This window comes from Solea senegalensis, linkage group LG7, assembly GCF_019176455.1.
Source record: "Solea senegalensis isolate Sse05_10M linkage group LG7, IFAPA_SoseM_1, whole genome shotgun sequence".
Lineage (NCBI taxonomy): Eukaryota > Metazoa > Chordata > Actinopteri > Pleuronectiformes > Soleidae > Solea > Solea senegalensis.
This window is the reverse complement of record NC_058027.1, coordinates 7,448,266-7,475,011: the sequence shown is the minus strand read 5'-3', so window position 1 is coordinate 7,475,011 and position 26,746 is coordinate 7,448,266. Positions and strand designations below refer to the sequence as shown.

At 40.8% G+C, this 26,746-nt stretch overlaps 2 protein-coding genes across 4 annotated transcripts in view; both read right to left on the bottom strand.

The window, feature by feature from the left end:
- Window positions 1–4,127, bottom strand: part of pla2r1 (phospholipase A2 receptor 1) — a 34,210-nt gene extending 30,083 nt beyond the window's left edge. The window contains exons 1-4 of the mRNA XM_044030973.1: window positions 3,854–4,127; window positions 1,151–1,531; window positions 882–1,055; window positions 226–390 (exon numbers count right to left, since the gene is read on the bottom strand). Of these exons, the coding sequence (XP_043886908.1) occupies window positions 226–390; window positions 882–1,055; window positions 1,151–1,531; window positions 3,854–4,013 (880 nt within the window). The 5' untranslated portion in view covers window positions 4,014–4,127. The remainder of the gene's footprint in view (window positions 1–225; window positions 391–881; window positions 1,056–1,150; window positions 1,532–3,853) is intronic.
- A 1,170-nt stretch (window positions 4,128–5,297) lies between these two features.
- itgb6 (integrin, beta 6) lies at window positions 5,298–23,646 on the bottom strand. 3 transcript variants are annotated; one of them, XM_044031188.1, is made up of 16 exons: window positions 23,442–23,646; window positions 21,029–21,098; window positions 18,280–18,359; window positions 17,970–18,168; window positions 17,011–17,257; window positions 16,756–16,921; window positions 16,496–16,657; window positions 15,160–15,255; window positions 14,839–14,928; window positions 13,193–13,327; window positions 11,698–12,115; window positions 11,388–11,610; window positions 9,948–10,039; window positions 6,887–7,006; window positions 6,629–6,795; window positions 5,298–5,490 (listed from the first exon to the last, which is right to left on the bottom strand). In XM_044031188.1, the coding sequence occupies exons 2-16, from the start codon at window positions 21,081–21,083 to the stop codon at window positions 5,392–5,394; spliced, it is 2,349 nt and encodes a 782-aa protein (XP_043887123.1). In that variant the 5' UTR covers window positions 21,084–21,098; window positions 23,442–23,646; the 3' UTR covers window positions 5,298–5,391. The 3 variants fall into 3 exon arrangements, with proteins under 3 accessions (XP_043887123.1, XP_043887124.1, XP_043887125.1); XM_044031189.1 differs by lacking the exon at window positions 23,442–23,646 and adding an exon at window positions 21,191–21,239; XM_044031190.1 differs by lacking the exons at window positions 14,839–14,928; window positions 23,442–23,646 and having other exon boundaries at window positions 21,029–21,253.
- Window positions 23,647–26,746: the final 3,100 nt, after the last annotated feature.

Here is a 26,746-nt window from a genome sequence, read left to right as displayed (position 1 = left end):
GATTATAGCGCATCTGTTGTAAAACATCAATCTTCCAATCAAAACGATTTCCTATTATTCCTGTGCCAATCAAAACAAACAATGTTATTTTCTTAGAAATCGATTTTTGGAAGTTTTCAATTGATTTAGAATCTTTGGAGAAAAGACTCATTCTTTTTTTGGACACCTCTAATAGCGATTACTGAACGCTGCATACACCTGTGTGCGTTACTATCAGATGCGTACCTCTGATGTACCTGTGCTCTGCCAGGCTACTGATGCTGAGCAGGTTTCCACCCTGCGCCTGGCAGGTTGACTGCGCCTGACTCCAGGTCAGGATGGTGTACAGGTTGAACTGGTAACATGCGTTCAGCTCCTGGTTCGACTTCCAGAAATGCTCACAAGTGGAATCTATTTAAAAAAAAAAAAAAAAGTGTCAGAGATGTCAGGAAATGTTGACAAGTTCAAATTACATACAGTATTTAATATTTAGTAGACACCTCTCTACCTCTCTAAAATCACTAAGTAACAGCTATCTATCGAAGTTAGCTAACTAGCCACCTAAGTTGGCTAACTAGCATCTATCTATCAGCTAGCTAGCTAGCTAAGTTAGCGGAGTAGCCAAGTATCTAATGTTGATAGTAAATTGTAAATTTCCCCACTGCGGGACAAATGAAGGACTATCTTATCTTATTTTATTTTGTGTATTATTTTGTCTAATTCTCCGGATGTAGAAGCAGAAGAAGCTTCACTTCCGCTTCTGTAGTAAACCAACACTGCATGTTTCTGCTCGTCCACTATACATCTCATTTTCCTCGTCTTTCGCGTCAGTTCATTACTCTTCTTTTGTACAGAACGTGTCTGTATGTCATGTGTTTACTCTGGTGTGTCTTGTCTTTTACCTTGGACAGGACAGAAGCCCCATCGTTCAGCGTCGTCGTAGCGTGTGGTGGTAGCACACCACTGGAGATGGTCCTCACGGCCCTCACTCGTGCACTCCGAGTACCATCTGTTGTTGTATTTAAAGGGCAGGGCGCAGGGCATGCCGTGTGCATTCCCCTGCAACGTGTGGATATCTGCAAAGAAAACACAAACATCCTGTGCAGACAAGTCAAATGTTGTGAAGTCAAACATCGCCAGTGACCTGAAAAAACACAGGACATTGATTTACCTTCATAAGGATATGAACACGGGCCCTCCCTAGCTGTGTTGTACCTTCTCCACTCATGATAAGAGTTTTTCTTCACCACCAACGTGCGTCTGGTCACAGCCACCTTCCACTGGGACGCCCCATACAGCATCTTCCCACTGCAGCGCCACCACAGCGTGTTGTGGGTGGTGTCACACTGGAACATGCCGAGCGGCTGCGTGGTGTCTGAAACATTGAGGCCCAGGCACGTGCTGGTGCCCATGTTGAAGAGGCGGTGCTGGGAGACCCACTTCCACAGCATGCGTCGCGTTGGCCGCTCGCAGTCCTCCAGCACCAGGTTAGAGCCATCCACTGTGACACAGCGCTTCAGCAGCGTACTCTCCAGGATGAAGATTCCCTTCTCTGAAAGCAGAGGAATAAAGAGGTGTGTGAGCAGGGCAAGCACAAGACATAGGTTATTTTTTTATTATAGGAAATTGTTGTAAATGAGTTGCTAAATTGTGCAGAAATTTGACCTTGTCACAATTATAATGTGAGTTGGGTCACAATAGTTTACCATCTTTTAAAAGTAGGTCCCCATATAGGCAGTGGGAAACACTGAGGCTATACATTAACCCCATGGTTCACAACCTGGGGTCCAAGCCCCCTTAGTTATTTATCAAGTTATTTATCAACAACACCTGATGGTTCCTGTTGTGTAAGTACCAAAGACCAAAAAGACCAAAGACCAAAAAGAAAACAAGGCAATACCTTGGTTTTGATTGGACACACAGGACAGTTTTTATCTATATACACTGCGAGAATAGGAACAAAAACATACAACTGCTGTTTATTTTTGCATGTGAACTTTCTACTTTATTATCTTTTGTGTCCGTGCCCTGGACAGGGGTTTCGGCCTGGTTTGTCCTGGACACAAGCAAGGGGGGTTTCAAGGAAAAAAGGTTGGGAACCACTGCATTAACCCATTGATGACCCCCCCTTCCATTTATGAACAAAATATAAATAAAGTCCAACTCGTCATCCTAACACATGTCTGACCATAGTCTGCACTAATGCTGTGCACACGGATGTCAACAAGGGGCATATTTTTTAATTCAAAGAGCTTTTTGGGTGCTCAAGGAAGAGAAGAGGAAAGAAAGGACTAGTAACAATCTTTAAAAAAGTAATTTCCTGTGTGTTACTACAATGTTTTTATAGAAGTCTGTTTGTGAGGTAAGAATACACACGAATACACACGCACACATATTTACACTTTATTATGTTGTTACATACATTATGTTTTGACTAAATTTACTTTAATACTAGATGTCATAAATACTTTCCATGTTCTTTCAATGTTGTAGTGTTTTCTATCATGTTGTAGTGTTTTGTAATCATATTGTATTGTTTTGTAATCATATTGTAGTGTTTTGTAATCATATTGTTTTGTAATCATATTGTATTGTTTTGTAATCATATTGTAGTGTTTTGTAATCATATTGTAGTGTTTTGTAATAATGTTGTAGCGTGTCCTATCATGTTGTAGTGTTTCCTATCATGTTGTAGTGTGTCCTATCATGTTGTAGTGTTTCCTATCATGTTGAAGTGTTTCCTATAATGTTGTAGTGTTCCCCTATCATGTTGTAGCGTTCCATCATGTTGTAGTGTTTCCTATCATGTTGTAGCCTATCATGTTGTAGTGTTTCCTATCATGTTGTAGTGTTCCCTATCATGTTGTAGTGTTTCCTATCATGTTGTAGTGTTTCCTATCATGTTGTAGTGTCCTATCATGTTGTAGCGCTTCCTATCATGTTGTAGTGTTTTCTATCTATCATGTTGTAGTGTGTCCTATCATGTTGTAGTGTGTCCTATCATGTTGAAGTGTGTCCTATCATGTTGTAGTGTTTTCTATCATGTTGTAGTGTTTCCTATCATGTTGTAGTGTGTCCCCATCATGTTGTAGTGTTCCTATCATGTTGTAGCCATCATGTTGTAGTGTTTCCTATCATGTTGTAGTGTTTCCTATCGTGTTGTAGTGTGTCCTATCATGTTGTAGTGTTTTCTATCATGTTGTAGTGTGTCCTATCATGTTGTAGTGTGTCCTATCAGTGTGTCCCATCATGTTGAAGTGTCCTATCATGTTGTAGTGTTTTATCATGTTGTAGTGTTTTCTATCATGTTGTAGTGTGTCCTATCATGTTGAAGTGTGTCCTATCATGTTGTAGTGTTTTCTATCATGTTGTAGTGTTTTCTATCATGTTGAAGTGTGTCCTATCATGTTGTAGTGTTTTCTATCATGTTGTAATGTTTCCTATCATGTTGTAGTGCAAGGACTTAAGGGCCACTGTAGCTTTGAATGTGGCCTTTACGAATTAAATTATTATAAGTATTATTATCATTATAAACACTAGTGCAGCAACAGCTATTCGAATACAGATGAGTGGAGGTAATGTGAGTCCAGTGAGGCTGAAAGTGTCCACAGACCAGCAGCAGCAGCACAGACCCATTGGGCCCCCAGGAAAGTGAGACTTTTCAAAACAACCCGAAGCACCACAGCCCGATAGGAACATGTTGCAGTGATTACTCCTTCATTCCTCCATAAATTCACTCCCTGCCAGGTTAAAAGTGTAACAAGACCACAGCGTGTTGACTAGACGTGTTTTGTTGACAGTAAACGTGAGTGTAGAAGAGCAACAGCAGCAGCAGCAGTAATGCTGCACCCACAGATGACAAGAGTGAACTTACTGTAAAAGTCGGCGAGCTGCTTTTTGTCCAGGATTTCATCGTCCTCCTCGCTCACACACACGCAGCTTCGCGACACCAGCAGCAGCAACAGCAACAGCAGTCGTTCCGTGGCCACGACAGCAGAGGAGTGGAAGCTGCAGCCACACCGACCTGAGAACATGTCGACGACGGCGGGAAGAAAACGTCCGCACAACCCGAGCGAGACTCCCGGTCACAGCGGCTGTTTTAGACCCGCAGTTCTTCCTCTCTTTTTTTTTTTCTCTCCGTCTCATACAAAACTTTGACCAAGTGAAGGGGGCGGTGACGTCACGACTGACGACACGGCTGAGGCTGGAGGCTGCGTTTGCACTGATACAGTATAGTAGGCTACTTTATAAACAAACAAATATGGGGCAGACAGACAGACAGCAAATAAACAGATAACAAAGACATACGAAGACACACAGAAAGACAAACGAACACAGCAGCCAGACAAACAAACAAGTAACTACACAACACAAATACAAATGAAAAGAGATCCAAGCACTGAATGCAGTTTTGTTGTAGTAGTGGGTGAAGTTTAGCTCAAGTTGTTTCTCAGTTCATACACTTTTTACTTACACATTACCAGGTAAAACGATACAGTTAGTACAATGCACTGTGGGAGAACAAAATAACAATGAACTATACACTTGTAAACAACAATAATCTTGTATGTTTTCCAGTGCAATGCGTCTCACTCAAATGCAAATACACTTTCTGTGAGGATTTGAGAACTACATTGTAATACAGTGAAAAAATATTTCACAAGAAGACAAAAAAACAGTTTTATTCCATTAATCCATTATTAACATTGAAGGCACAGCCTTACTTTAAAATACAACAAGCACAATAACATAGAAATACACACACATATCACCTGCATACTTACTGTACATTCATTAAAAATTAATAAAAAACAGACTCTTTAATTTCAGTAGTAGGCCACTCATAGTGTTGAGTCCTCTTTTCCAGGCTGCATGTTACAGTAGAGGGAAACTTGTGTCAGTTTGCAGGATCATGCAACAGGAAAGTGCAGGGTTTAGTACACTGACAGTGCACCTTTGCGTTACAGCAGCAAATTCATCATGTACATAGTGTTCATCTGTTCACAGTGTTGTCTACTGTGATTATAACATTACACACACACACACACACACACACAAAAACACACGCCTCTCCAGAGCTGAGTGCTCTGCATTGACTTCCATTCATTTGGACAGCAGCCTGATCCCTAACCTTAACCTTAACATTTGCTGCTCAACCTTTACCTTAACATAACCACAATTCAAAAATCTTAGTCCTAAGCTTAACCAGTAGCTCAAAAATGAGGTGCTTCCTCATTTGGACCAGGTTATGTCTCCATGAGGACTACAAGTCCTGACAAGATCAGTGTTTATGCCAGAAAAGGTCCAAAAGAGGTAACAAATAGAAGTTAACGCATATGTGCGCACGCACACATACACACACGCATACCTAAGCGCACTCAGATGTTGCTTTGCATTGCCTCCAGTTCATCATCAGTAGTGATCCATTGCAATAATCTTGTCTCTCTCTTTGTTCTTGTAAGTGATATTTTTGAATGTCGTTGTTGAGCTTCTGAACAGTGGGTTGGTCCCCTGAAGAGGAGCAAAAAAAAGAGACACAAACACGTGATAATATGAAAATACAGGTCATTTACAGTTGAAATATGGATGATTTTGTGGGTTTTTTTGTGAAGTGGGTTTTTTTTTTTAAAGGTAGCATGCACTGGAAACCTGCACACTCGCTCACTCTCACTGATAACATGGTTGCCACCAGGAACAGATGGAAAAACAGACTTTAGCCACGTAACAGAAGGCTTACATAATAAAATCCATACCTGCTTAAGTCTTCATTAATGAAGAATATGGTTGCCAGTTTTTCTCGCCATTTGGCAGCCCCAATACAGCTGGAAAGTTTGTAAACTACCCTCTCTCTCTCTATGCACCAAAGTCCACGAAGAAAATGGCACACATGAAGTGTACTGTACATCATTAAGTTCAGTTATGTTATCCAGTTTTACCCAAGTGACCAATCCTATAGGTAAAATTATGATTTTACCCTTTGGACTTTGGTGCAGGAGAGTGAGCACTTTACAAATTTACAAAGTTTCTTTGTTGCGTGCCCACCAGTGACACTTGGTCCAAGCCTTGGTCTGAGGCTTGCAACTGCAACGCTAATTCCAAACTATTTAGATCCACTCGTCGGGGGACAGGACTTCATTCTCAGAATGTAAACCGCGTCCGACATCTTCGCTAACAGTTACGCTAACAGGACCAAGTGTCACTGGTGGGCACGTAAAAAAGAAAAGAATGAAGATATTTCATAGCTCTGGGGGAACTGAGGTTGGGAAGCACAATTTTTCAAAAATACTCCTCCTATTCTAGTAATACCAAGCTAAATGCAAATGGGGTCAGTACCCGACCCAGATAGATGGGTTGTGGACTGTGCCTGATGGCCACATCAGCGAGATACGTAGCACTGTCTGTGGCTGTTTGTCTCAACAAGACGTCAAGCTTCGTATGAGAATAAACTGACTGGCACCCTTCCCTCCTACCAAAGGGAAGTGAGCCACTCCAGTCAGTTTATGCCAAAGAATGGAACAATAGGGGCTGGTTATTTTGGTACTTTGGTAAAAAAAATCAAGCAGTTCCACTTGATAGAAACACAGCTTATGTTTCAATACCTCAAACAACCACACTTTAAAAACATGACCTGTCACTTTAAAGGTCTTACCGTCTGCCATTTTGCCTTTGCCCTCTCTGCCTCAAACTTGGCGACCTCCTTACGGTCATGGACCGACACCAGCACCTTCCACACACCAAGCAGGATCAGGCCAATGCAAACCACGGAAAGGGAGACTCCCAGAATAATCATGGGGATGTTCGGCGGCTCTGGGCAACCTGTGAGATGACGACAGGCGAAGAAATGAGACTCGTGGCAGAACTTTCTCTTTCACTTTTCATCTGTTCTCTGTGTCACTGTGAGTCTTACCATACATCTGCAGGTTGTAGGCAGTAGTGGTCCCCGTCTCACTTTCCATCACATTGAAAGAGATCCAGCACTCATTCTCCGTCTTCAACGAGCATGGCATAGAAGGGCTGTTGTCATAATCTGGGAGGAAATGTGAACATACATATCCATAAGGAAAGAATGAATCCATCCTATATCGTCTTTCCTTTCCACTTTGTGCCCAGAATGTAAAAGGATACCCTTCCTTCTGTTGAGCTGTCGCTGTGATTTTCCATATCAAAGCCTTGAATCTGGTGTGTGTGTGTGTGTGTGTGTGTGTGTGTGTGCATGTGTGCACCAAGCCATTGTATTCCACATCTGAAGCTGAGAAATCCTCGGCGATAATCAGATATAGCTCTCAGCTTGCACAAGTATAGTGGGTTTAAATTAATCTCTTCCATAAAGGAGGACAGGCTCCTTTTGGAGCATTCACATGCACCACAATAGCTCTGCCTGTACGACAAGGTAAATAATATGTTCCCCATTGTCGACTGCTGCCTGAATGGACATGGATGGTGTTGTGTTAAGAGAAGGGGCTTCAGGCTCCAGAGGGACACCCAAGTCCATGCAGGTCAGCATTCCTCCAAACCCCTGACCCATGGGGAAACTTAGCATGGCACTGTGCTGATACCACTATCAAAAACACACGAGAGAGCAGACTCTCATGACGACAATAATTTACGCACAGTACGTGGCGGGTCTGACACGAGGTGGCCGGAGGTCGTAATCGTAGGTTAGCAGAGCAGTGACTGTCATGACTAACGTTCGTACCGTTGTGGTACGGTACAGTGCGGTACGATTTGGATCGGTCAGGCTTGCATTAGACAACCTGAGTAGAAAGTAGACCGAAGAGCAAAATGTGCAGACACATGAACATAACATAAATAATGATAAATAACCCTCATGAGACCCATCACATTGTTTGTGAGCCAGGAGTCTCAGGAGCTCAATCTGTTAACTACCTCTACCTAAAGTGCAATTTAACCCCCGTGCAATAGTCAAATTCTGTGCAATAATTAGCAGCATAAATCACTTTTGTAAATATAATCCATATTTTCTTTACAGTATTTAGTTCCTCTACACATCTAAATACATAGTGTAAATTGCATATCTCATTTTATTTTATTTTATTTTATTTATTTTATCTTTTTATTTAACATTTGTTTCTTTAGGTAATCTAAGCCATTCTGTTCTGTTCTGTCCTTTGTAACATGTATGCTACTGCACAAGTGAATTTCCCCGTTGTGGGATGTACAATCTAATATAATCTAATCTAATCTGAGCAAAAATTAAAAACCCAATAAAAGATTAATGGTTGGATTCACTTGGATGAACCAACTCAACCCAGTTAACTACATAAGTAAATAACACATTTACAAAGACAAAAACTAAGCACATCATCACTACAATGTTAGTTTGTTTTATAAACACACAATTCAATTTCAGCGAGTTATCAGTTCGTTTTTAAACTCTACCAGTGATCCTCCGGTTACAAGCCCATATATTATATTCACTTATGAGATATAAGATTATGTGCTAAGTTTCCAGTCAACATAAAATGTGGGTATTCCACATAAAGCCACATGCACATTTGACTTGAAACCTGCTCCACATCCTTCGCGCTGTCAGTGTTTCCCATCATCACATGGTGACAGATGCAAGCGGACGCTGTTTTGTGAGTTCTTCCTTTGTAAACTACGACACGAAGCGGTGACATCCAAGACAGTTTGCCAAAATGCAAACTGGGTGGAGGCGACTGAACTCTCCCCGTGACACACTGAATAACAGGTTTCATGTATCACACAGTTTATTTTCACACTGGACTGGCATGACCTTTTAATATACGTGTGTTTTGCAAAAACACAAGTGCGGTCCAGAATAAAATATGTATGGAATGCTGTGGAAAATACTGGAATGTCAACATGGTAATTATTTCAACATAAATGTTCATTCTCATGCAAATCTAGACATGGGATGATATGAAAATGTTCTGTCACAGTTGTGATAATGATTCTTAAATGTAAATAGGCAAAACCTGCTGTCCGTAATCTTCCTTAATTTGGTTTTTATATCCATAAACCTTCAGAAAACCTTCAGAGATTATGGATATGGAGGGAAACTATGACCTAAAATTATTGCTATCAAAACATTACTGACATTATTACCATGTTGCCACACTTGGTAATGTGGGTACTAAGGGTAAGGAAATATTTCAGTCAATAACTATCCTGGTAATGATTAATTCACAAAGACCAAGTTATTGCAAATGCTTTCAAAATAATTTTGAGATTATATTTTTAATTTATATAACCAATATTTTTGTAATTATGCAATATATACAAATCAGGCAGATATCATTCAAGCTCCAATAATACCAGGAGGGTAAAAGGCTGAACTATTATCATGTATTTTACTCATTCAGTACTTAAATCTCTCATAATCACGCATTTACTACATTGTGATATTAACTGTCATGTTAGAAAATATCCTTAATGTGTATTAAATAGCTCTACACTTAAAACACGCAAGAAGAAAAGGAAGCTTGCCCTAATAAGAATCTACTACCTGTTAATTGATGTTTTATATATACATTTCATCATATTATGCGGATAAGCATTACTTAACCATAATTAAGCATTTATTAACCTATTGTTAGCCTTTATTAATGCCCCTGTGAGCCTTAAACAGCCACACAGGTACAAAAACATGACAAGGGTCACAAGGAACATTAATAAAGGGTAATACTGGTCAATAGATGCTTAATTGTAGTACGTTAATGCAGTCCTTGTTCAGGGATGTTTTACACATCAGTGTCGCTTAAGGGAAAAAAAATTACAGACACAGAAACCCTTAATTAATGAAAGGCATTTAAAGTGATTTAAACTAGCTTTTAATGTTATTTTTCACTGTCATTTAACAGTTATTACTTTACATTAAGATCCCTGAATGATATACCCATATGTTGTAAAGGGTTATTATTATTCAAAACTCAATGCACTAAATCTTACACACCGGACCCTTTAAAGCCTCTGTGGTCATTTACCTGTTGTGTTGATGTGAATCTTCAGAGCGCTGCAGCTTTGATTACAGGACTCCACATCGGCCTTATCTTGGAGGTGGCACTCCACACAGGTCCTGATGTTAAAACATGTGGAAGAACAAAGAGTCGGTTTTACCTCGGGGACAACACAGGAGCCTCGTGAGGCTTCACTTATTGACACGGTGAATACAGATGAATCTCAGTGTTGGTCACTTATCAGCGTTTTCCCAAGGCTTCACTCTCTCGCTCCCCCTTTTATAACACTGATATCAAATGGCACTGGGCCTGACAGCTGCTTTTTCAGTGGAGAAAGGAAATCTCGTAGTGCTGTGTTGAGGACATTAGTTGTCTTTTCATGTCACATGAAAGGTATAGACACATGTGAACAAGGGAACCTGAACCCGATAGGCCTGAACTCAAAAGAACAGACCGATCATGTCGTACAAGGAGACAATATCATATCTTTTAGCTAAAGAAACAAAAAAAAAACCCTTCACACTAAACGGATTTCAATCAGCCAGTTTCTGAAAGGAGACACAGGAAATTAAAAAAGTCTGAAATATCGCATTACGCTGGAGGGAGACGGAAACGATTCAAGATTCAGTGATTGAAGGATGACATTTGGAAACTGACGCGTCCCCTCAGCTGCCACATTTCAGTGCAATGGAAACATGGCAGGAACAGTGGACTGATGAGGAAACCACAACAGTCCTCCACTTAGCGCACAAAGCAATTATTACTACAAAAATAGACGGAGGCAACAATGTAACTCCATCGCGCATCGACAGATACAGGGGCTCTCTATTTATGACATCAAATTATGCCCTGATTATTCTTCTTCTGTGGTAAACCGGACTTTTTGGCGCCACCTACTCTTTATAACTCCCAATATTTGCTTAAAGGGATAGATCAGGCTTTTCGTGTGGTTGCATTAAGCATCGGCGCTGTCTTCATATGCCAGATTAACTCTTTTTCGAGCTGTTTGTAAACTGCGCTTTTCATGCACCAAAGTCCATAGAGAAAATCAGCAATTTTACATTTTACATGGCACACAGGACATGTTGAACCACTTACATCTCCATTAGAAAGTTCAAATGTGTTATCTTGTGACTTTGGAGTTTTGAAATCCCTCGTTTAAGTAATACAAACGTACAAAACGAGGCAGCAGTAGACCAACAGCTCTTGTGACCCTGTGAGCTAAAAACGTCAGATTTTTCTATGGACTTTGGTGTGGGAGAGTGAACTTCGGTTTCTAGCTGTAAAAGTGTGTCTACCTATGAGATAAAGTGGTGAACGTGTCCTTAAGACATTGTAGATTTAAGCAGAAGTAGATTTTAAGGAGAAAGGAACAGCAAGACAGGCTGGTTCATGGAAAAAACTGAACTATTTCTTCAGTTACAGATTAATTCACAGATTGGCATAATGGCATAAATGTGTTCTCACCTTGCAGAGCTACAGGCGTCTCCACATGTCGGGCACTTCTCACACTTTTCCCCGGACGCTCCCGGCACAGAGCAGACACACTGTCCACACTCACACCTGCCCCTGCTGCTGCAGACCGAGCCGTCGTCTGACGTGCACGCGTCGGCGCTGCTGCTGCAGTTGCAGTACTCTCCTGTCCAACCACTGTGACAGTGACACTCGCCACAGTCACACACTCCGTGGCCTACAACACACAAATGAGTTTCAATCACAGGCTCACACACAAAAATAGGGTGAGGATTTTCAGTGACACTGAAGTGGAACCACTAACCTCCGCAGAGTTCTCCTCGGAAGCGGACACAGGAGTAGTTGTTACACTCGCAGTGAGGTCCATAGATGCGGCCGAAGCTGGACGCATGACACACACACTGTCCGCAGTAGCACTGCCCCTGACCGCTGCATATCTCAGACGCATTGTTTGCGAGGCAGTTGCTCAACAATGCGCTCTCCTCATTGCATTCACACTCTGCTCCCAGGAGGCCTGGCTGACACACGCACACGCCACACTGGAAAGCTCCTTGGCCCGCGACGCACTGGCTGGTGTTTGCTTCAGGCGGCTGCTGACAGTCACAGGAGCAGAGAGACTCCAGGTCCACCTCCAGACTGTCCTGCAAACCCACCGGTTTGAGGGAGAAGTGGCGAAAGCCCGACAGGCATCCCGGGAGCTCCACTGATACGTTGAACACCACCTGAGGAGTGAAGAGGAAGTCAAGGTCAAAGAGCAAAGAAGACAAACAAGCCATTCACTCTCACACCTGTGGTGCTCAATTAACCTCTTCATGTTGTTGGACTGAAACCAGAGAAAACCCACACACCTCAGTCCAACTGGGATCTGAACCGGTGACCTTTTTGCTATGAGACAACAACGCCAGCTACTGCGCCACCGTGTGAACACTTTAAAAAAATGTAAATTATTATCTATCTATGTAAGTTGACACAGAAACTTGATTGACAAAGTGTCAATTTTTTTTCATGTATTTAGAATGAATAAGAGCACTGAAATGCAGACAAGTGTTATTCAATACATGTTTATTTAATGCTATTGTGAATTATTTGTGATAATAACAGTTTTATCAGACGGAGGGAAAAAGGAAAGTCGCAAACATGTGGGTGGCGGCAGTGTTGTATACACAGTTTTAATTCGATTTTTGAGGAATTAAGTTTTTGTTTAGTTTGCGTCAGTAGATATTCACACGCCTTGATTTACAGGAAAGGAGAAAAGTCGGAGGGAGAATGCATGGCATTAAATATCATCAACAAAACACGGTGTATTTTTTGTCTCCATCTGCTAAACACTTTTATAATTACACATGAAACACAACAAACATTTACAGAACAACACTATGACTCCACAACCCACGTTTTGCGTCAGCACTGCAGTGTACGTATGTATTTTAAATAAAAATATTGTATAAACTACATATAAAATGAATGAAACACATAATGAAAACACTTTTGGATGCAAAAATAAAGTCTTAGTTCCTTAGGATCATTTATCAAGTTTCTCAGAACACAAACATATAATGTGTAATTGGTTGATTAAAGGGCTGCAACTAACCATTATTTGCATAATTGATTAATTGGTTGTTTTAATTGTAAAAAAAAAACAATTAATTAATGAATCATTGACACATTGATGACTGATTAATTAATCGGCTGATGCAGATCATTAAAATGACAAATATCAGCCCAATAATTCACTCGCATTCTCTCTCTCTTTTGTCCAAAGTATCTGTTTGTTGCAGAGCGATTTAAAGTCAACTGACCGTCTCTCCTGGTTTGATGTTGGAGCAGTGTTTGTGGTCAGGGAGGACCGTACCATCGGGGCAAATGGCCGTGAAGGACATCTGCAGCTCCTCTGTGTCTCCGAGGACTTCCAGTTCGATCTCTGAGCGCAGTTCCTGGAAAACAGTACATTAAAAATGATTAAAAAGTCAACGTGGGCACACTTTAGCACCGAGTAGAAGACTTCCTCTGCAAAACAATGCACAAAAAAGATGAATCATCATATCATATCATATAACTATCAAATCAGAGCTTTGTTCTCCTTACTTTCACCCTGTGCTGACCTGTGACACATCCAGAGGGCCATTATGAAACCTGCTATCTAACGCTCTCTTTCTGGAATGACTCATCCTCCCAGGTGTGCTCGGCTTCACAAAGCGCCTGAGGAGAGAGCGACGGCCAAACCTTGTCGTGTTTGACTGACTAACGGACTCTGTGACGGACTGTCTGCTGCTAACAGAGGGTTAATTGTGTGCTTCCGACAGGCGGCCGCAATTTCGACTTCAGTGTTGCTAAGGAGGAGAAAACAGGGTGACGGCGGTGAAGATGGATTAAAAGTAAAGAAAAAAATGCACATGTTTTTCTGTAAATATGCTTTTTTTTGCAGCAGCAGCTTAACTATATATCTTTCTACAAAGCAACTTAAAATTAATCCATAATTGCAGGGGAAGAGTAAATACTAAGTGTCCTCTATATTTCAGGACTTTTTTCCCTCCTCTTAAGAAGTGGAACTACAATCATCCAGATAACAGAGTCTCCTCTCTTCAGTGTGGTGAACGTGGCAGAGAACAGGGTGTTCACATAACTGATGAAGTAATTAGAGGACAGCACCGGACTTGCCACCAGTGGGAGTGGGGGTTTACAAAAGGACACAGGAGTGCAAAAGGTAGATGGGGAAAGAAAAAAAGAAAACAGCGAGCGAGCGAATGGGGAGGGGGAGAGAGCGAATCAGAGGAGATCAAACAGCAGGGGACAAGAAGAGACTTGCTGTCAAACATGCTGATGCAGAGCACCGGCGTGGTGCAGGGGAAAAATGTGATAGAGGAAAGAATGAAAGGGAAAAGCAGGAGAATGAAAAGACACAGAGATACTGTCTCTCCCTGCAGTTCGTGTAAGACGAAAACATTTTTCATGATTTCTCCTTATGACACTGCATTGACTTACAGTAATTTCCTGGAGACTTACTCTAACCTTAACTATAACTACTACTGGCCTAACCCTAACCTCATACTAACCATAAAACATGTCCTCACCTTAAAATGTAATCATTTACATTATGGGGACTTGATTCTGTCCCCATAAGGAAGACAAGTCCCCATAATGTGACCGTATAAACACATTTACGTCCCCCACAACATGAGTAATACCGCTATTCTTCTTATGACACTGCATATACATATAAGAACAAAAACCTTACTGTCTAACCTTAACCTTAACATAACCACAATTCACAGCGCAGCCTTAAACTTCACCCGATCTTCAGAAATTAGGTCATTAGGACCAGGTTTTGGTCTCCATTTGGACTACTGGTCCTGATACGGTCGGTGTTTATACAAGGAAGGGTCCGAAAGAGGCAACAAATACAAGTATACCCACACATCCATTACCACTAAGATCATTTATTTACTTTGTACGCCGTCACAATCAGTTCCAGGATGTTTCGGGAATCTTTTGCCAGGACTCCAACTGTCGCGCCAGGTATGAGATTTGCATAGTTCTATGGAAAGAGAGAGAGAGTTGGAGGGAAGAAAAAAAAAAACATGAATAAACAGATAATCAAGACAGACACAGCGACAGTACACATGTGGGCAGACTTTGGCTCCCAGTGATGAAAAGGTAAGAGAAAAGAGCAGAGGAAAAGTAGAGAGGGCTAGTTGTAACAGGCCAAATGTAAACGTGCCAACCTGAGGAAAACCATGTGTTCACACAGAGAGTTTCACCTCGGTACCTTGTAGTTGTGCGTCTGCTCCTCTGTCACGGCGAATATCAGTAAGATGTTGTTCTCAACCACCTTATCCATCAGCTGAGCCAGAGTAGGGTACTCCTGAGAAAACACGGCGAGATAAATAATAATAAGGATGATCATTTTTTTATAACAAATGAAGCGTTAGAGAGAGCGAGAGAGAGAGAGAGAGTGATTTTGAAGTGGTAACTTTTGTCAGTAGTGAGGGTGCACACTGACACAGCGATGACTCATCATCAGGGTTTGGATGGTGAAAATAAAAAACTCAAGACGGCGCAAAACATCCACTGATCAGATTCCAACAAAGACCTGTCGTACTGCCTATACACATTAAAATGTACATAATCACATAAACAGAGACAGAATGAACCGAGAAAGTGAAATAACAGAAAGTAAATAAAATTTATCATAAAGCAAAGAGACCAAACAACAGAGTATCCAACTTGGTGACTTTGTCACTGTATTTGGCGACTTTTCATAGCCCTGGTCTTTTTTTTCTAGCGACAAATCTAGCGACTTATTGGCATTAACCCTAACTACTGTCAGAGAAGGAAATCTCACAGTTCTGCCGCACGAGTGAGCATCATCTAGCTGTATTTAGTACGGGAGAGAGAGAAACTGTGGATGTGCTGTGGATGTGCAGTGCAGCTGACCGTATGTGGAACAATCGCTAATCTGTTCCTTTAGGTAAAAACATGCATCCATCTCCTACTGCTTTATCCTCCACATGAGGGTCACGGGGGGCGGAGCTGTGCCAATCTCAGCTGACATAGGGCAAACAACCACTGTGACACTCACACCTACGATCAATTTAGAGTGTCCAATTTGATGACGGAGGGACACTGAGGCGAGACTATGACATCACCGTCGTCGTCTAGCGTCTAGTGCTTTGGAAAAACGATGACTTCAAAAAACAGGCCCTTAGTCTCAGTGCTCCCCGGTGTCCTTTGTTGGTTCATTTGCTTTGTGTCAAGTCATGTTTCAGTGTCTGTTGCTCTGGGTTTCATGTTAGTTTCCATGTGTTCCTGGTCTGCTTTCTGTTTTTCAGAGTCCCTTTTGTTAGTTTGATTTATCAAAGACTCTTTTTGTTCATGTCTTGCTACTGTCATGAGCATGAATCACTACAAGTTCCAACGTGTTCCTTTCACTTTCTAAGACTTCAGGGGTTTCCACGGTATCCAGATCACTACTACAACCCAATCTCGGTTCATAATGTACACCCACAGAAAATGTCTTCCAAATACGTCCTTTACTTTTTGCCTTGTGCCGCTCAAAGACAGACAAACAAAATGTCCAATACTCGCCCATTCTGTGAGTCTACCTGCTCTGTGGACATGGCGTACTCATTGTTGACGTCCAGGTGACACTGCCCATCGTTAGGAATCACGATGCCGGCCATCTTGCTGTCCATCCCGAAGTGTGAGTCAGCATCACTGACAAACACCAGCAGCCGCATGGAATCGTTCCTCCAGCCGATCTTGTCCTGTCAGGAGACACACACTCAGAGGGTTAACTCAAAATCACGCACTGCATTCTGTGTTTGCATGAATTTAGGATTCAAAGTGAAAAAATAAATCATACCCCACAAACTGCCGCCTGCATGATGGCGTCAAAGCCGCACTCTGGCAAGTCGATATTTGCAGACACGTGCTGCTTCGCGATGATGTCGTTGAACTTCTCCGTGTTGCTCGTCAGGGACAACTCGTGCCTGTAGCCAAATGTTGGCAGGCAGGTAAAACCCACGCTACTGTAAGACACAACATTTGAGAAGGGAAATGATATGAAACGGAGTTCTCGAATGACACTGTGGCGAAGTAAAGTGATGCCACTGTTTACCTGCAGGGGTTGTCCCGCTCTTCCTCTGTGATCCTGATGAAAGGCAGGACAGGTTTCTCCACAAAAGAGCCGAAGCCCATGCGGAATTTACTGGTGAGTTTGGCCATCTCTTTCGACAGAGTGGAGCCCAGGTCTCTGATCCTCTCCAGGTCGTCGATCATGGAGGCCGACAGGTCCATCAGATAGTACATGTCCACGGGATAGTCCTCCGTCTGCTGAATGTTGACCTGGAAGGTCAATTGACTGCCTGTTCAAAATCAAAATCGACACCTTACTTGTGTCTGAAAGTGAGGGAATAAAACTGCAGTTCATTCATCCATCATCTACCGTTATGGGCGTTCAATTAACCTCTGCATATTTTGGGACATTTTTGGAGAAAACCTAAACAAAAACAGGGAGAACATGCAAACATCTTGCTGTGAGGCAACAGTGGGAGCCACGTGCACCACTGTGTGGTTTGAACTGCGCTTCCTGACACAACCCTCCCCTTTATCCAGGCTTGGGACCGGCAGAAGGAGTACACTGGATGTGGCCTCTCAGTGGCTGGGGTCAATTATTAAAAACCCAATTAATTCTTAGAACACAGAGCATTTACTGTAATTTGTGAAATTTGGAAAATACATCACATTTCAAAGTTCGCAAAAATGGAAGAAAAATTGTCTATTTTGTGACTTTTGCACAATTATCACTACTCCCACTTTACAAAAAATAAAATATACAATATAAAATTAATCGTAATTTGGACTCAACAACACATAAGATAAAAAAAACCCTGAAGATATGACCTATAAACACACACCAGTGATTTATTCCCACTGTAATTTACCAAGGGTGCGCCTGTGGCACAGATCCGTGCCACGTGAGCATTAAGTCTTAACAACGAGCAGCAGGTATTGGGTACCTAACCATGCTCTGGAGACAAATCATTGATTCCAAACAAAAGGCTTTGGATTGCGTACCGGCTCGCAGTTTGAGGGACATTTTCTGTGGGGAGATCTGGGTGCTGTTCGCACTCTCCGTCTTCTTCCCAAATGGGCGGTCCTGGAGGATTTGGGCCTCGGAGACAGGGAACTCCAGGTGACTCAGGGCACATCCCTTTTCAAGTAAGATTTCCAGTGTGTCACATCGGTCGCTGACTGAGAACCAGTCTGTGAAGTTCTGGTGAAAATGAAGGAGAACAGACTGAAGACTGTGCCATAAAGTCAAGAAGAAGAAGAAGAAGAAGCTGCAAACAACATCCGTGTGTTTGGGTCAACTCTGGCTGCTCACCTCCTGTGCACACCAGGCACAGTCCAGACTGAGCTGCAGACACTGGTCACAAGTCACAGCGCTGCCAGCTGAACATGATCCTGCAGCACACACACACAACATGAACACAACATGCTCTTACAATTAGCACTGAATAATTTGAGTCAAATCATGACACATCATTTTTTTTAATGCAAAGACAAGCAATGGAAGATATACATTGCTTTAAAAAAATGTTCTGACTAGTAGAGAACAGTGGTTCCCAAAATCTGGGGCAGGACCCAGACATGGGTCACAGGACACGTTTTTTGGGGTCCCAAAACAAATTAGAAGAATTTTCCCAACACAGAAGATTTATGTGTATACTGTATGTGTTAAATTACACATTTTAATGTATTTGTTAACTTCTCTTGGTAATTATTCTTTTACCAATTTAAAAATAACAGTAGGTGAAACAGATAGAGCTGAGGCTGAGTTGATAGATGAGGCACAAATTGAGGAGAAAATATCAGGATTTATACTGTGAATTGGGTCACGAGTGTTTGTGAGCTGTAAAAACGGGGTCAAAATTGGTGAAATATCGTCGTCCTTCCTTGTGCAATACATTACTATCAATACACCAGGGCAAATATCGACATTTTACTCAACAAACTGAGGCGCTCTGAACTAAACAGTCTCTGCCACAAACTTTACAGCAGGATAATGGTGGTGAAAGCTACGTTAAGAGATGCTCCATCCACGTTCCTGAGAAAACCTGCACTTTTTACTTTTCATTCATGTTTTGTTTTCTTCAGTTAGACAGTTATCGTGATGTATCGCAATATGACTGTCTTGCGATATACTGATTATCACAGAATTGTTGTATCATGATAGAATTGGTATTGTGTATCGCGCATCGTATCACATCATGTATCGTATCATGTGGTACCCTGTGATTACCGGCCCTAGTTTCCATATAAAAAAGGTTTTGGTATAGAACCTGCAGTAGACCAAGCAAAGATGGAACAATTATTACAAAAGCTGTGGAAAAAAATATAAAAAGTAATAATTAAATTAAAATAATTGGACCTTTTAACTACCTCAGCAATTTAAAGGGGTTTTCTGTGAAAAAAGTCCTTGAACATTTATGTTTTGTCGTTGCAAACATGATAATAAATATGATATCAATATAACTATTGTATTGTGAACAAGTCTAGTACAATGTGATTCATCATTCTCGTGAACATTTTACTGATAATGTCAACAATAAATGACATATACTGTCATATGACAGTATTGTATTGTATTATACCACAGTGCACAGTGTTGTGTTTGTTTGCTGTTCTTTCTTCTAAACATTGATCATATATTGATTTAAGAAGACTCTACAGGACCAAAGTTGTGCAGAACATAGTGACTGACCTGTAACATGAATTACAACTTCATTTTATGCCTATTATTTAAAACATATACACATAAATCTTTCTGCTAATTAGTTTGGGGACCCTGTTCTAGAGGATATAGTATAATAATACAAATATGTTATTATACGTATATCTTATTTCCACCCCCGTGTACTCTACGTACACTTGAGCAATGAAGAACAAAGAATGTAAGTTGTTTACATTTGCTCCGTCAAGGGTGCGCTATTAAAAAAGTGAAAAGTGCATCAGGAGATGCTCACAGATGGTTATGAAAGCAAGATAGAAGCTAATTAGGGCCTTATTTATAATTAACTACCTACATTACACATGGAAATGAACTAGCTCATGTTCATAATTCATTTTTTTTAACCCTAACCCAAAGATCACTGTCCCAAAAGTGAAGTAATTTGCATTTATTTGTTCTGCTTTTTTTTCTCCACCCAATAAATAGGTCACTATTGTATTTCAGTAAAAGCACCTTACTCACTTTATATTCAATGCAGAAGTCACTGATGTCCAGACATGTATTTTCCTTTCTACCTTCTGGGCACAATTTGCATAAAAACATATTTTCCCACGTATGTTCCTTAAAACAGTGAGGTGTGTTCACCTTCACAAAACTGGTTCTCATATAACTAAAAGACACGTGTGTGTGTGTGTTATAGGGCTTGAGTGTTTTCAAGAATTAAAACAAGTTTTCAGATTTGTCAGCTTCGTCAAAACAAGACATTTAAATACATTTTCTTCTGTGGGGCCCAAAATGTCTAGCAGCACATTTGCTATTGGTTCAAATCTACCAAGAAATTGTGCGTATGATGTGCACAAATAAACTAAATTAATTTCACAACTGATTTAACATGATTGATCAATTCCTCGGTCCATAAAATGTGAGAAAATGTTGATCAAATCAGTGTTTCCCAAAAGTCTTAATAATGATCATCTCAAATGTCTTGTTTTCTCCACAAACCACTAAAAAGGATTCAGCTTTAATGATTTCTTTGTGGAGCAAAGAAACCAGAAAATATTCACATTTAAGAAGCTGAAAACTGAAAAGAAGCTGTTTTAATGACAAAAAACCACACTGAAACAGATTATTCGATCATTAAAGTAGTCGATTCATTATCGATTAATCGCCCTAATTCAATGATGTGGGTTGAAGAATTTTTATTTTTAAAAAGCCACCTGTAATATTGTATATTATAATAAAATACTACATCTTTTTCTTAGTATAATTTGAATAATATTAAACAGCCATAAATAGCGAGATAGATCATTCATGTCTTGCCTTTTTCCCCCCCAACATTATTTGTCCATGATCATAAACGTGTTGTTTTTACAGTAGACAGTAGAGAGCAGGCGGACCTTACCTTCCACGGCGTGGATCCAGTAGCGGAGAATCAGGCTCAGCAGAATAAACCCCATTAGTCCTCGCGGTTACTGGTTCACAGGAAACACAAGCAGAATATTTCAACTTGTCTCATATTTAGTTACAGCCGGAGTCAAACACGCAGCTGCCCCGCACCGTGTACCTGGAGTATGACTGCGTGACTTGGTGACTGAGTGAGTGAGTGGGTGAGCGCTGCTGCCTTTACCTGCGCTGCCTTTTATGTCCACTTCCGTTCAGGTGAGCGAGCGAGGCGGGCACGAGGACATTTTAAAGCCAATGGCAGCAGCAGTACTGAGGCTGATGTGGGTTTGTTTACACTGGCTTTTTGGTCACATTCAGACCTGATAAACTTAAAGCAAGGATTACAATTAAAAGCTCAATTCTTAGATCTGAGCATGGATCTCGACTTTGATGAATACTAATTTAAAAAACAACAAAAAACAACAGGATGGCAGAAATTAGAGGAATATTTCTAATACTCTAATGACCTGAGTGTCTTGTCTGGGCAAGAGTAAAAGTGTGGGCAATATGAGCTTGAAATTAAACTATAACTATAATTATAACACTATTCCACCATGACTTGGCAGTAAAGACACTCAGAACTTCAAAGTAAAAGTGCTTGTTTGGACATGGAATGATGTCGACGACTGTAATTGAAACACTAAAGCTTATGTATAAATAAATATATAAAAACACACATTTCTCTTAATAAACTATAATCATTAGAAAGCAAATTTGAGTGTATGCACGACCCGTGTATATGTAAGGGTGTGATTCGGTAATTCTGTTCTATGATTTTACATTGTGTTGATCTTCTATTCTTGTCTTTTCTTATGTTTTTCATACGTTTCATGCTGCTCATTCAGATTCTAAGACCTTTATTGTCCAACTATAAATAAAAACCAATCAATAACAGGCAAGTTACAGATTATGTAGAATTGTGACAGCTCTGTTTTCAAGCTCTGTTTGAGTTCTTTTTTAATGCATTCTAGTCATGGAAGTGATGCTAGACCATGAAACATTTTATATTTAACAGTGTTATCAAAGTTTAGCAGTTCATGTGTCTCTATAAGTGGGTTGCCATATGGAGAGTTTGGGAAACACTGGTCTGTAGGAGGAAAGCAGTCGATGATACAATCACAGCATACACATTTATTGTGCTCTGAAGCCCATAGTGACTAATTGACAAAAAGATCTCAAACCCATCAACAATAACAAAACAAATGTGCATGTACAGGGTGTAGTAGTGTTACAGGTGCAGTACAAGGTGCTGTATATTTGTGTAATGCACCTTGGAGGTAGGTTTGTATTACTAAACTTTTTATTCCAACGTCACATTTTATTTCATGTTTTATTTCAATGCCATGTTTTATTGTGAAATATTGTTAAAGAACATTGATAAAACACATTAACACAAAAAATACCTCTACCTTGTTTCTTTTACATGCTATATTATTTAGTAGTTTTGATGTGTGGGTAAAATCTGATTACTTATTACTTGACTGTACACAATATAAGTGAGGCGACTGAACTTTGACCCTAAGAGAACAGTAAAATACTGGAAGGCCACCACGCCATAAGCAAATACAGCTTGTACACTGGCATTAGCCAGGCACCACAGGAGGATATATTAATCTTTAACCACATGAATCAGTGTCATTGTCGTGCAAGAATTTCCTTCAGCTTCATGAAAACAAACACGCGGGCCTATCATGATTGGAAATATGAGTGTGTGTGTGTGAGGGGAAGGAGGGTGGAGCTGCGTAGGTGTCGCACCATTGACAGCTGCAGTGTGAATGTCTTGTGCAGCTTGTCCTAACTCAGAGGAATCTCACAATTCCGCACCACGCCCCTCTGGATCAGGGTGAGTCCCCCATCTGTTACCCCCAAAGCAAGCCCACTCCCCGACTGACCACTGTCGCCCCTCTCTTCTTTCACTGACCCCTCCGCTCTCTGCTCTCATGCACCTTACCCAGCAGCTCTCTGTGAAATAGTCCTTTCATTCATAACACCTCCACATATCCACACTCCCCCGTTTCCACATTCCTCATTTAAAAAACATCCTCTGTGTTAACTTGTCGCTATAGTTTTTAAATGTCCTCAGAGATATCTCATGTGTTGAGAACACGTGGGTTAGATGTCAGAGTTGCATCACACTAACGTTTCAGCCTGACATTATTCTCAATTTAAAATATGTTGCTGTCCAGTTTGGTTTTGTTTTTCTCTTCTTGTCTTTTAGTGTAGTGTCTCATTAAAATTCAACAGACAAATGAATTATTCTCCCTCATCTCTCTCGCTCTCTCTCTCTCAGCACTGCACATTTCCCATGCATAGAAATAGAGGCATACATATATATATATAAGCCACGTTAATCCCACAATGATCCAGCTCACCTTCAGGAGGAGCGTGCTCTGATAACATGCTGTCCCGTCTCGGTCTGTCCTCCCTGTCATCAAGTGAAAAATGGAAAATGGAGAGAAACAGAGGAGCTGCATCAGGCCAATACATTCACTCCCATTGTATCCGAGCAGTCGTCAGAGTAACAGTAAACCTATTGTAACGGCGCCCTTTATGAAGCATGGCGCTAGGGTGACCCTGCTGCCCATGCTCCTGTGGCTTGTGTGTGTGTGTGTGTGTGTGACTGGTGTGTGCATGCATTCTGGGGTCATGTGTGGGTGTTTGTACAGGCTCCTACTTGCTTGCATGTGTGTGTGAGTGTGAGTGAGTGAGTAAGTGTGTGCAGGGGGAGGCTGGGATGATAATGAGTGACAGTAACAACTGCTGCCTGTGAGACCTTCACAGGAGCTCACTTCTTTATTGAGAGATGATCTAAGTGATGTGTTGCACTTTGGGGATTGAAGCCGGTATCAGCTGCGGCGCAACAGCAATGACTCGAAGAAATTGTGTTTTCTTGGTTATTTTCTTGTGTCCGTTTTGATGTTACGTTACTTCCTGTAGTGAGGAGGAGGAGGAAACCACCTAAGAAACACAGCCTCCTTCTTTCAGTGGTATGGCTGGAATGCAGGTGTACACACATACACATGTGAGTGCTGCAAATTAAAAGGCACTACACTATAAAAAGAGTGAAAGTACATGCCCCCACAAATATTTAATACTTTATATTTGCTTTACAATTCATACAACACAAAACCAAGACTTAAATGTCCAGTGTAAGACACTGGGAGGCTTAAATGTAATATACTACCAAAGTATGGTTGTATAATGTGTATAACTGCTTTAAAATACAAGCTGTTTGCCTTTGAATAATCATTTAATAAGGCATTAGGGAAGGGTCCTGTTTTAACTAAGTATGCCACCTCGAATAGTCATATTTGTAAAATAGCCCAAACAAACAAATCAAACAGAATGTAAGTTTCATGTTTTGAAGAGGAAGTGCTAAAGAAGAAAGGCTCAGCTCACCTGTGATGGATCATCAAAGTTATGAGAGTTAAGAAACCTCATCATCATCATTAGATGTCACTAATTCTTACACACTGGACCTTTAAACCTAATTTGTAGTCCATCACTCAACACGTCTGCCTGTATAAAAAAGTGCCTACAAATGTGATGGGGACTCCACACAAAAGGGTCAAATTAGAGGACATACATCAAGTGACTGTTACTGTCACTTTCTCTCACTTGACACAATTAAAAATGTTGTGTAACAGAATATAAATCAGCTTTTCCTACAACCATGCCTGTGACTCTGAGGCTACACGTTAGCTACACGCTATCTTCAATAGCTAACACGTTTGTAGCATGTCAAAGTATTGTGTTTATGTTATGTTAATACCATGTTCACAAAGTAGAATGCAGAAGTTCAGCTACTAGTATTTGGTGTAATAGGTAGCACTACCACCATGCCTGTGAGGCTACACTTGAGCTACATGCTAACTTTAGTATGCTAAGCGTTCAGTGCTATTACTAGCATGTGAAGGAATGTTTACCATATTGTGTTCGTCAAGTCATAGAATTCAGAAATTCATCTACTGCTAATTAGAATAATATGTATGGTAAACATAGCACATTAGCACGACCACCATGCCTGTGACTGTGAGGCTACACTTGAACTACATGCTAACTTCAGTGGGCTAACAATTTTGCAGTGCTAATGCTGACATGTAAAGGTATAATGTTTACCATACCATGTTGAGTAGTAGACTGCAGAAGTTTAGCTTCTGCTAATTAGTGTAATAACAATAATACTGCAACCAGACGGAGGCACTAAGAAGGGTTAAGTTGTTTTTCTCCTCAGGACCACAAATGTACTGTATCTATCCACACAACAAACTAAAACAAAAGCCAAAAAGACAAACCTGATGGTGGCGCTAAAATGTCACAGACACAGAGGAAATGTTGAGAAATTGTTGTTGGTCGCCGGATAATTAATACACCATGTTTACTTAAATTCAAGTGTTCAAATAAGTATAAAGTCAAGTCTCAGCAATTATTTCACTCTTCAAATTATGTGACACCATAACTAAATTACAGTTAGTTTTAAAAACTGTGTTAAAATTCCATTATATTCACATTTTCTTAATCAAAATACCTTATGTAATTGTTGCAGTGTATTATCTTTACATTCATCTACGGAATTAATTTAAAGTCAAGCAATGGAATGTTTACTTAACATTATAATACTGTGATCACTGAAGTCATAGTTAAACACTAGGCCACAGTGTCTAGATATAACCTGACATGATGTTAGAAGTTGCAAAAATACAGAGATGGTCATTTATTATTTTTGTCAAAATATGAAATGGTTTAGAGAAACAAAGTAAAAACCAGTGATTCCCCATGAGGCAATGCCCAAAATGCATGTTTATATTGTCCATTTATGTCTCCTGGTTGTATTTAGTGTAAATAAAAGTAAGAATGACTGTCACGCAGAGCAAAGCACAGTTATATAGACAGAAATATAGTCATAGCATATGTGATTATTGTTAATAATTACTGTTTTCCCCTCTGTTTTGTAGTTGAATCTATTAATCATATGATATGATGCATATTATATGATATATCATACTGTATGCAGCATCAGGCTTCTGCTCCTGCAAATTTAGCTTTTTGCTTTGGTGTGATAAAGAAGTGAATCAAACACTTTTTGTACATTTCAACAGTAACAGTCCCAGTGTATAATAAGTACAGGAAGCATGACATGTTGACCGTGTATCTCACAAAATGAACGACACTGGATACTGTAGCAGGCCTCTCCGCTCTCAACGTCTGTGCCCCAAGTCTGACCTTGGACTTTCTCGAGGGATCAGTGCCATGTGTCCCCCTCAGCTGTGGTGAATTAAGAGAGCGACAGAGAGCGGAGGAGAGGAAAGGCAGTGAAAGAGAGAGAGCCTACTTGCCATGTATCTAATGTTCAAAGGCTTAAAGCCCTTACAATAGACACTTGACTGATGTGTGTGTGTGCTACATGGGATGTATGTATATTCTTGGAGTCGGGGGTCGGGTGGGTGATGTGTGTGAAGGTGGGTGGCAGTGGGTGTGATGGCTAATCTTGCACCCCGATGGTTTTGATCCTCTTGACTGGTAAGAAATGGGGGCATGGTGCCTTTATGTCTCTGGGATCAGCTGCACTAAGTCTGCGCTTTAGAAGCGAGATCCGGTGGGCGAGTGAAACTACAAAGGCGGGGAGCCTGAAATAGACACACACACACACACACACACACTGAGTACCTCATCTGAT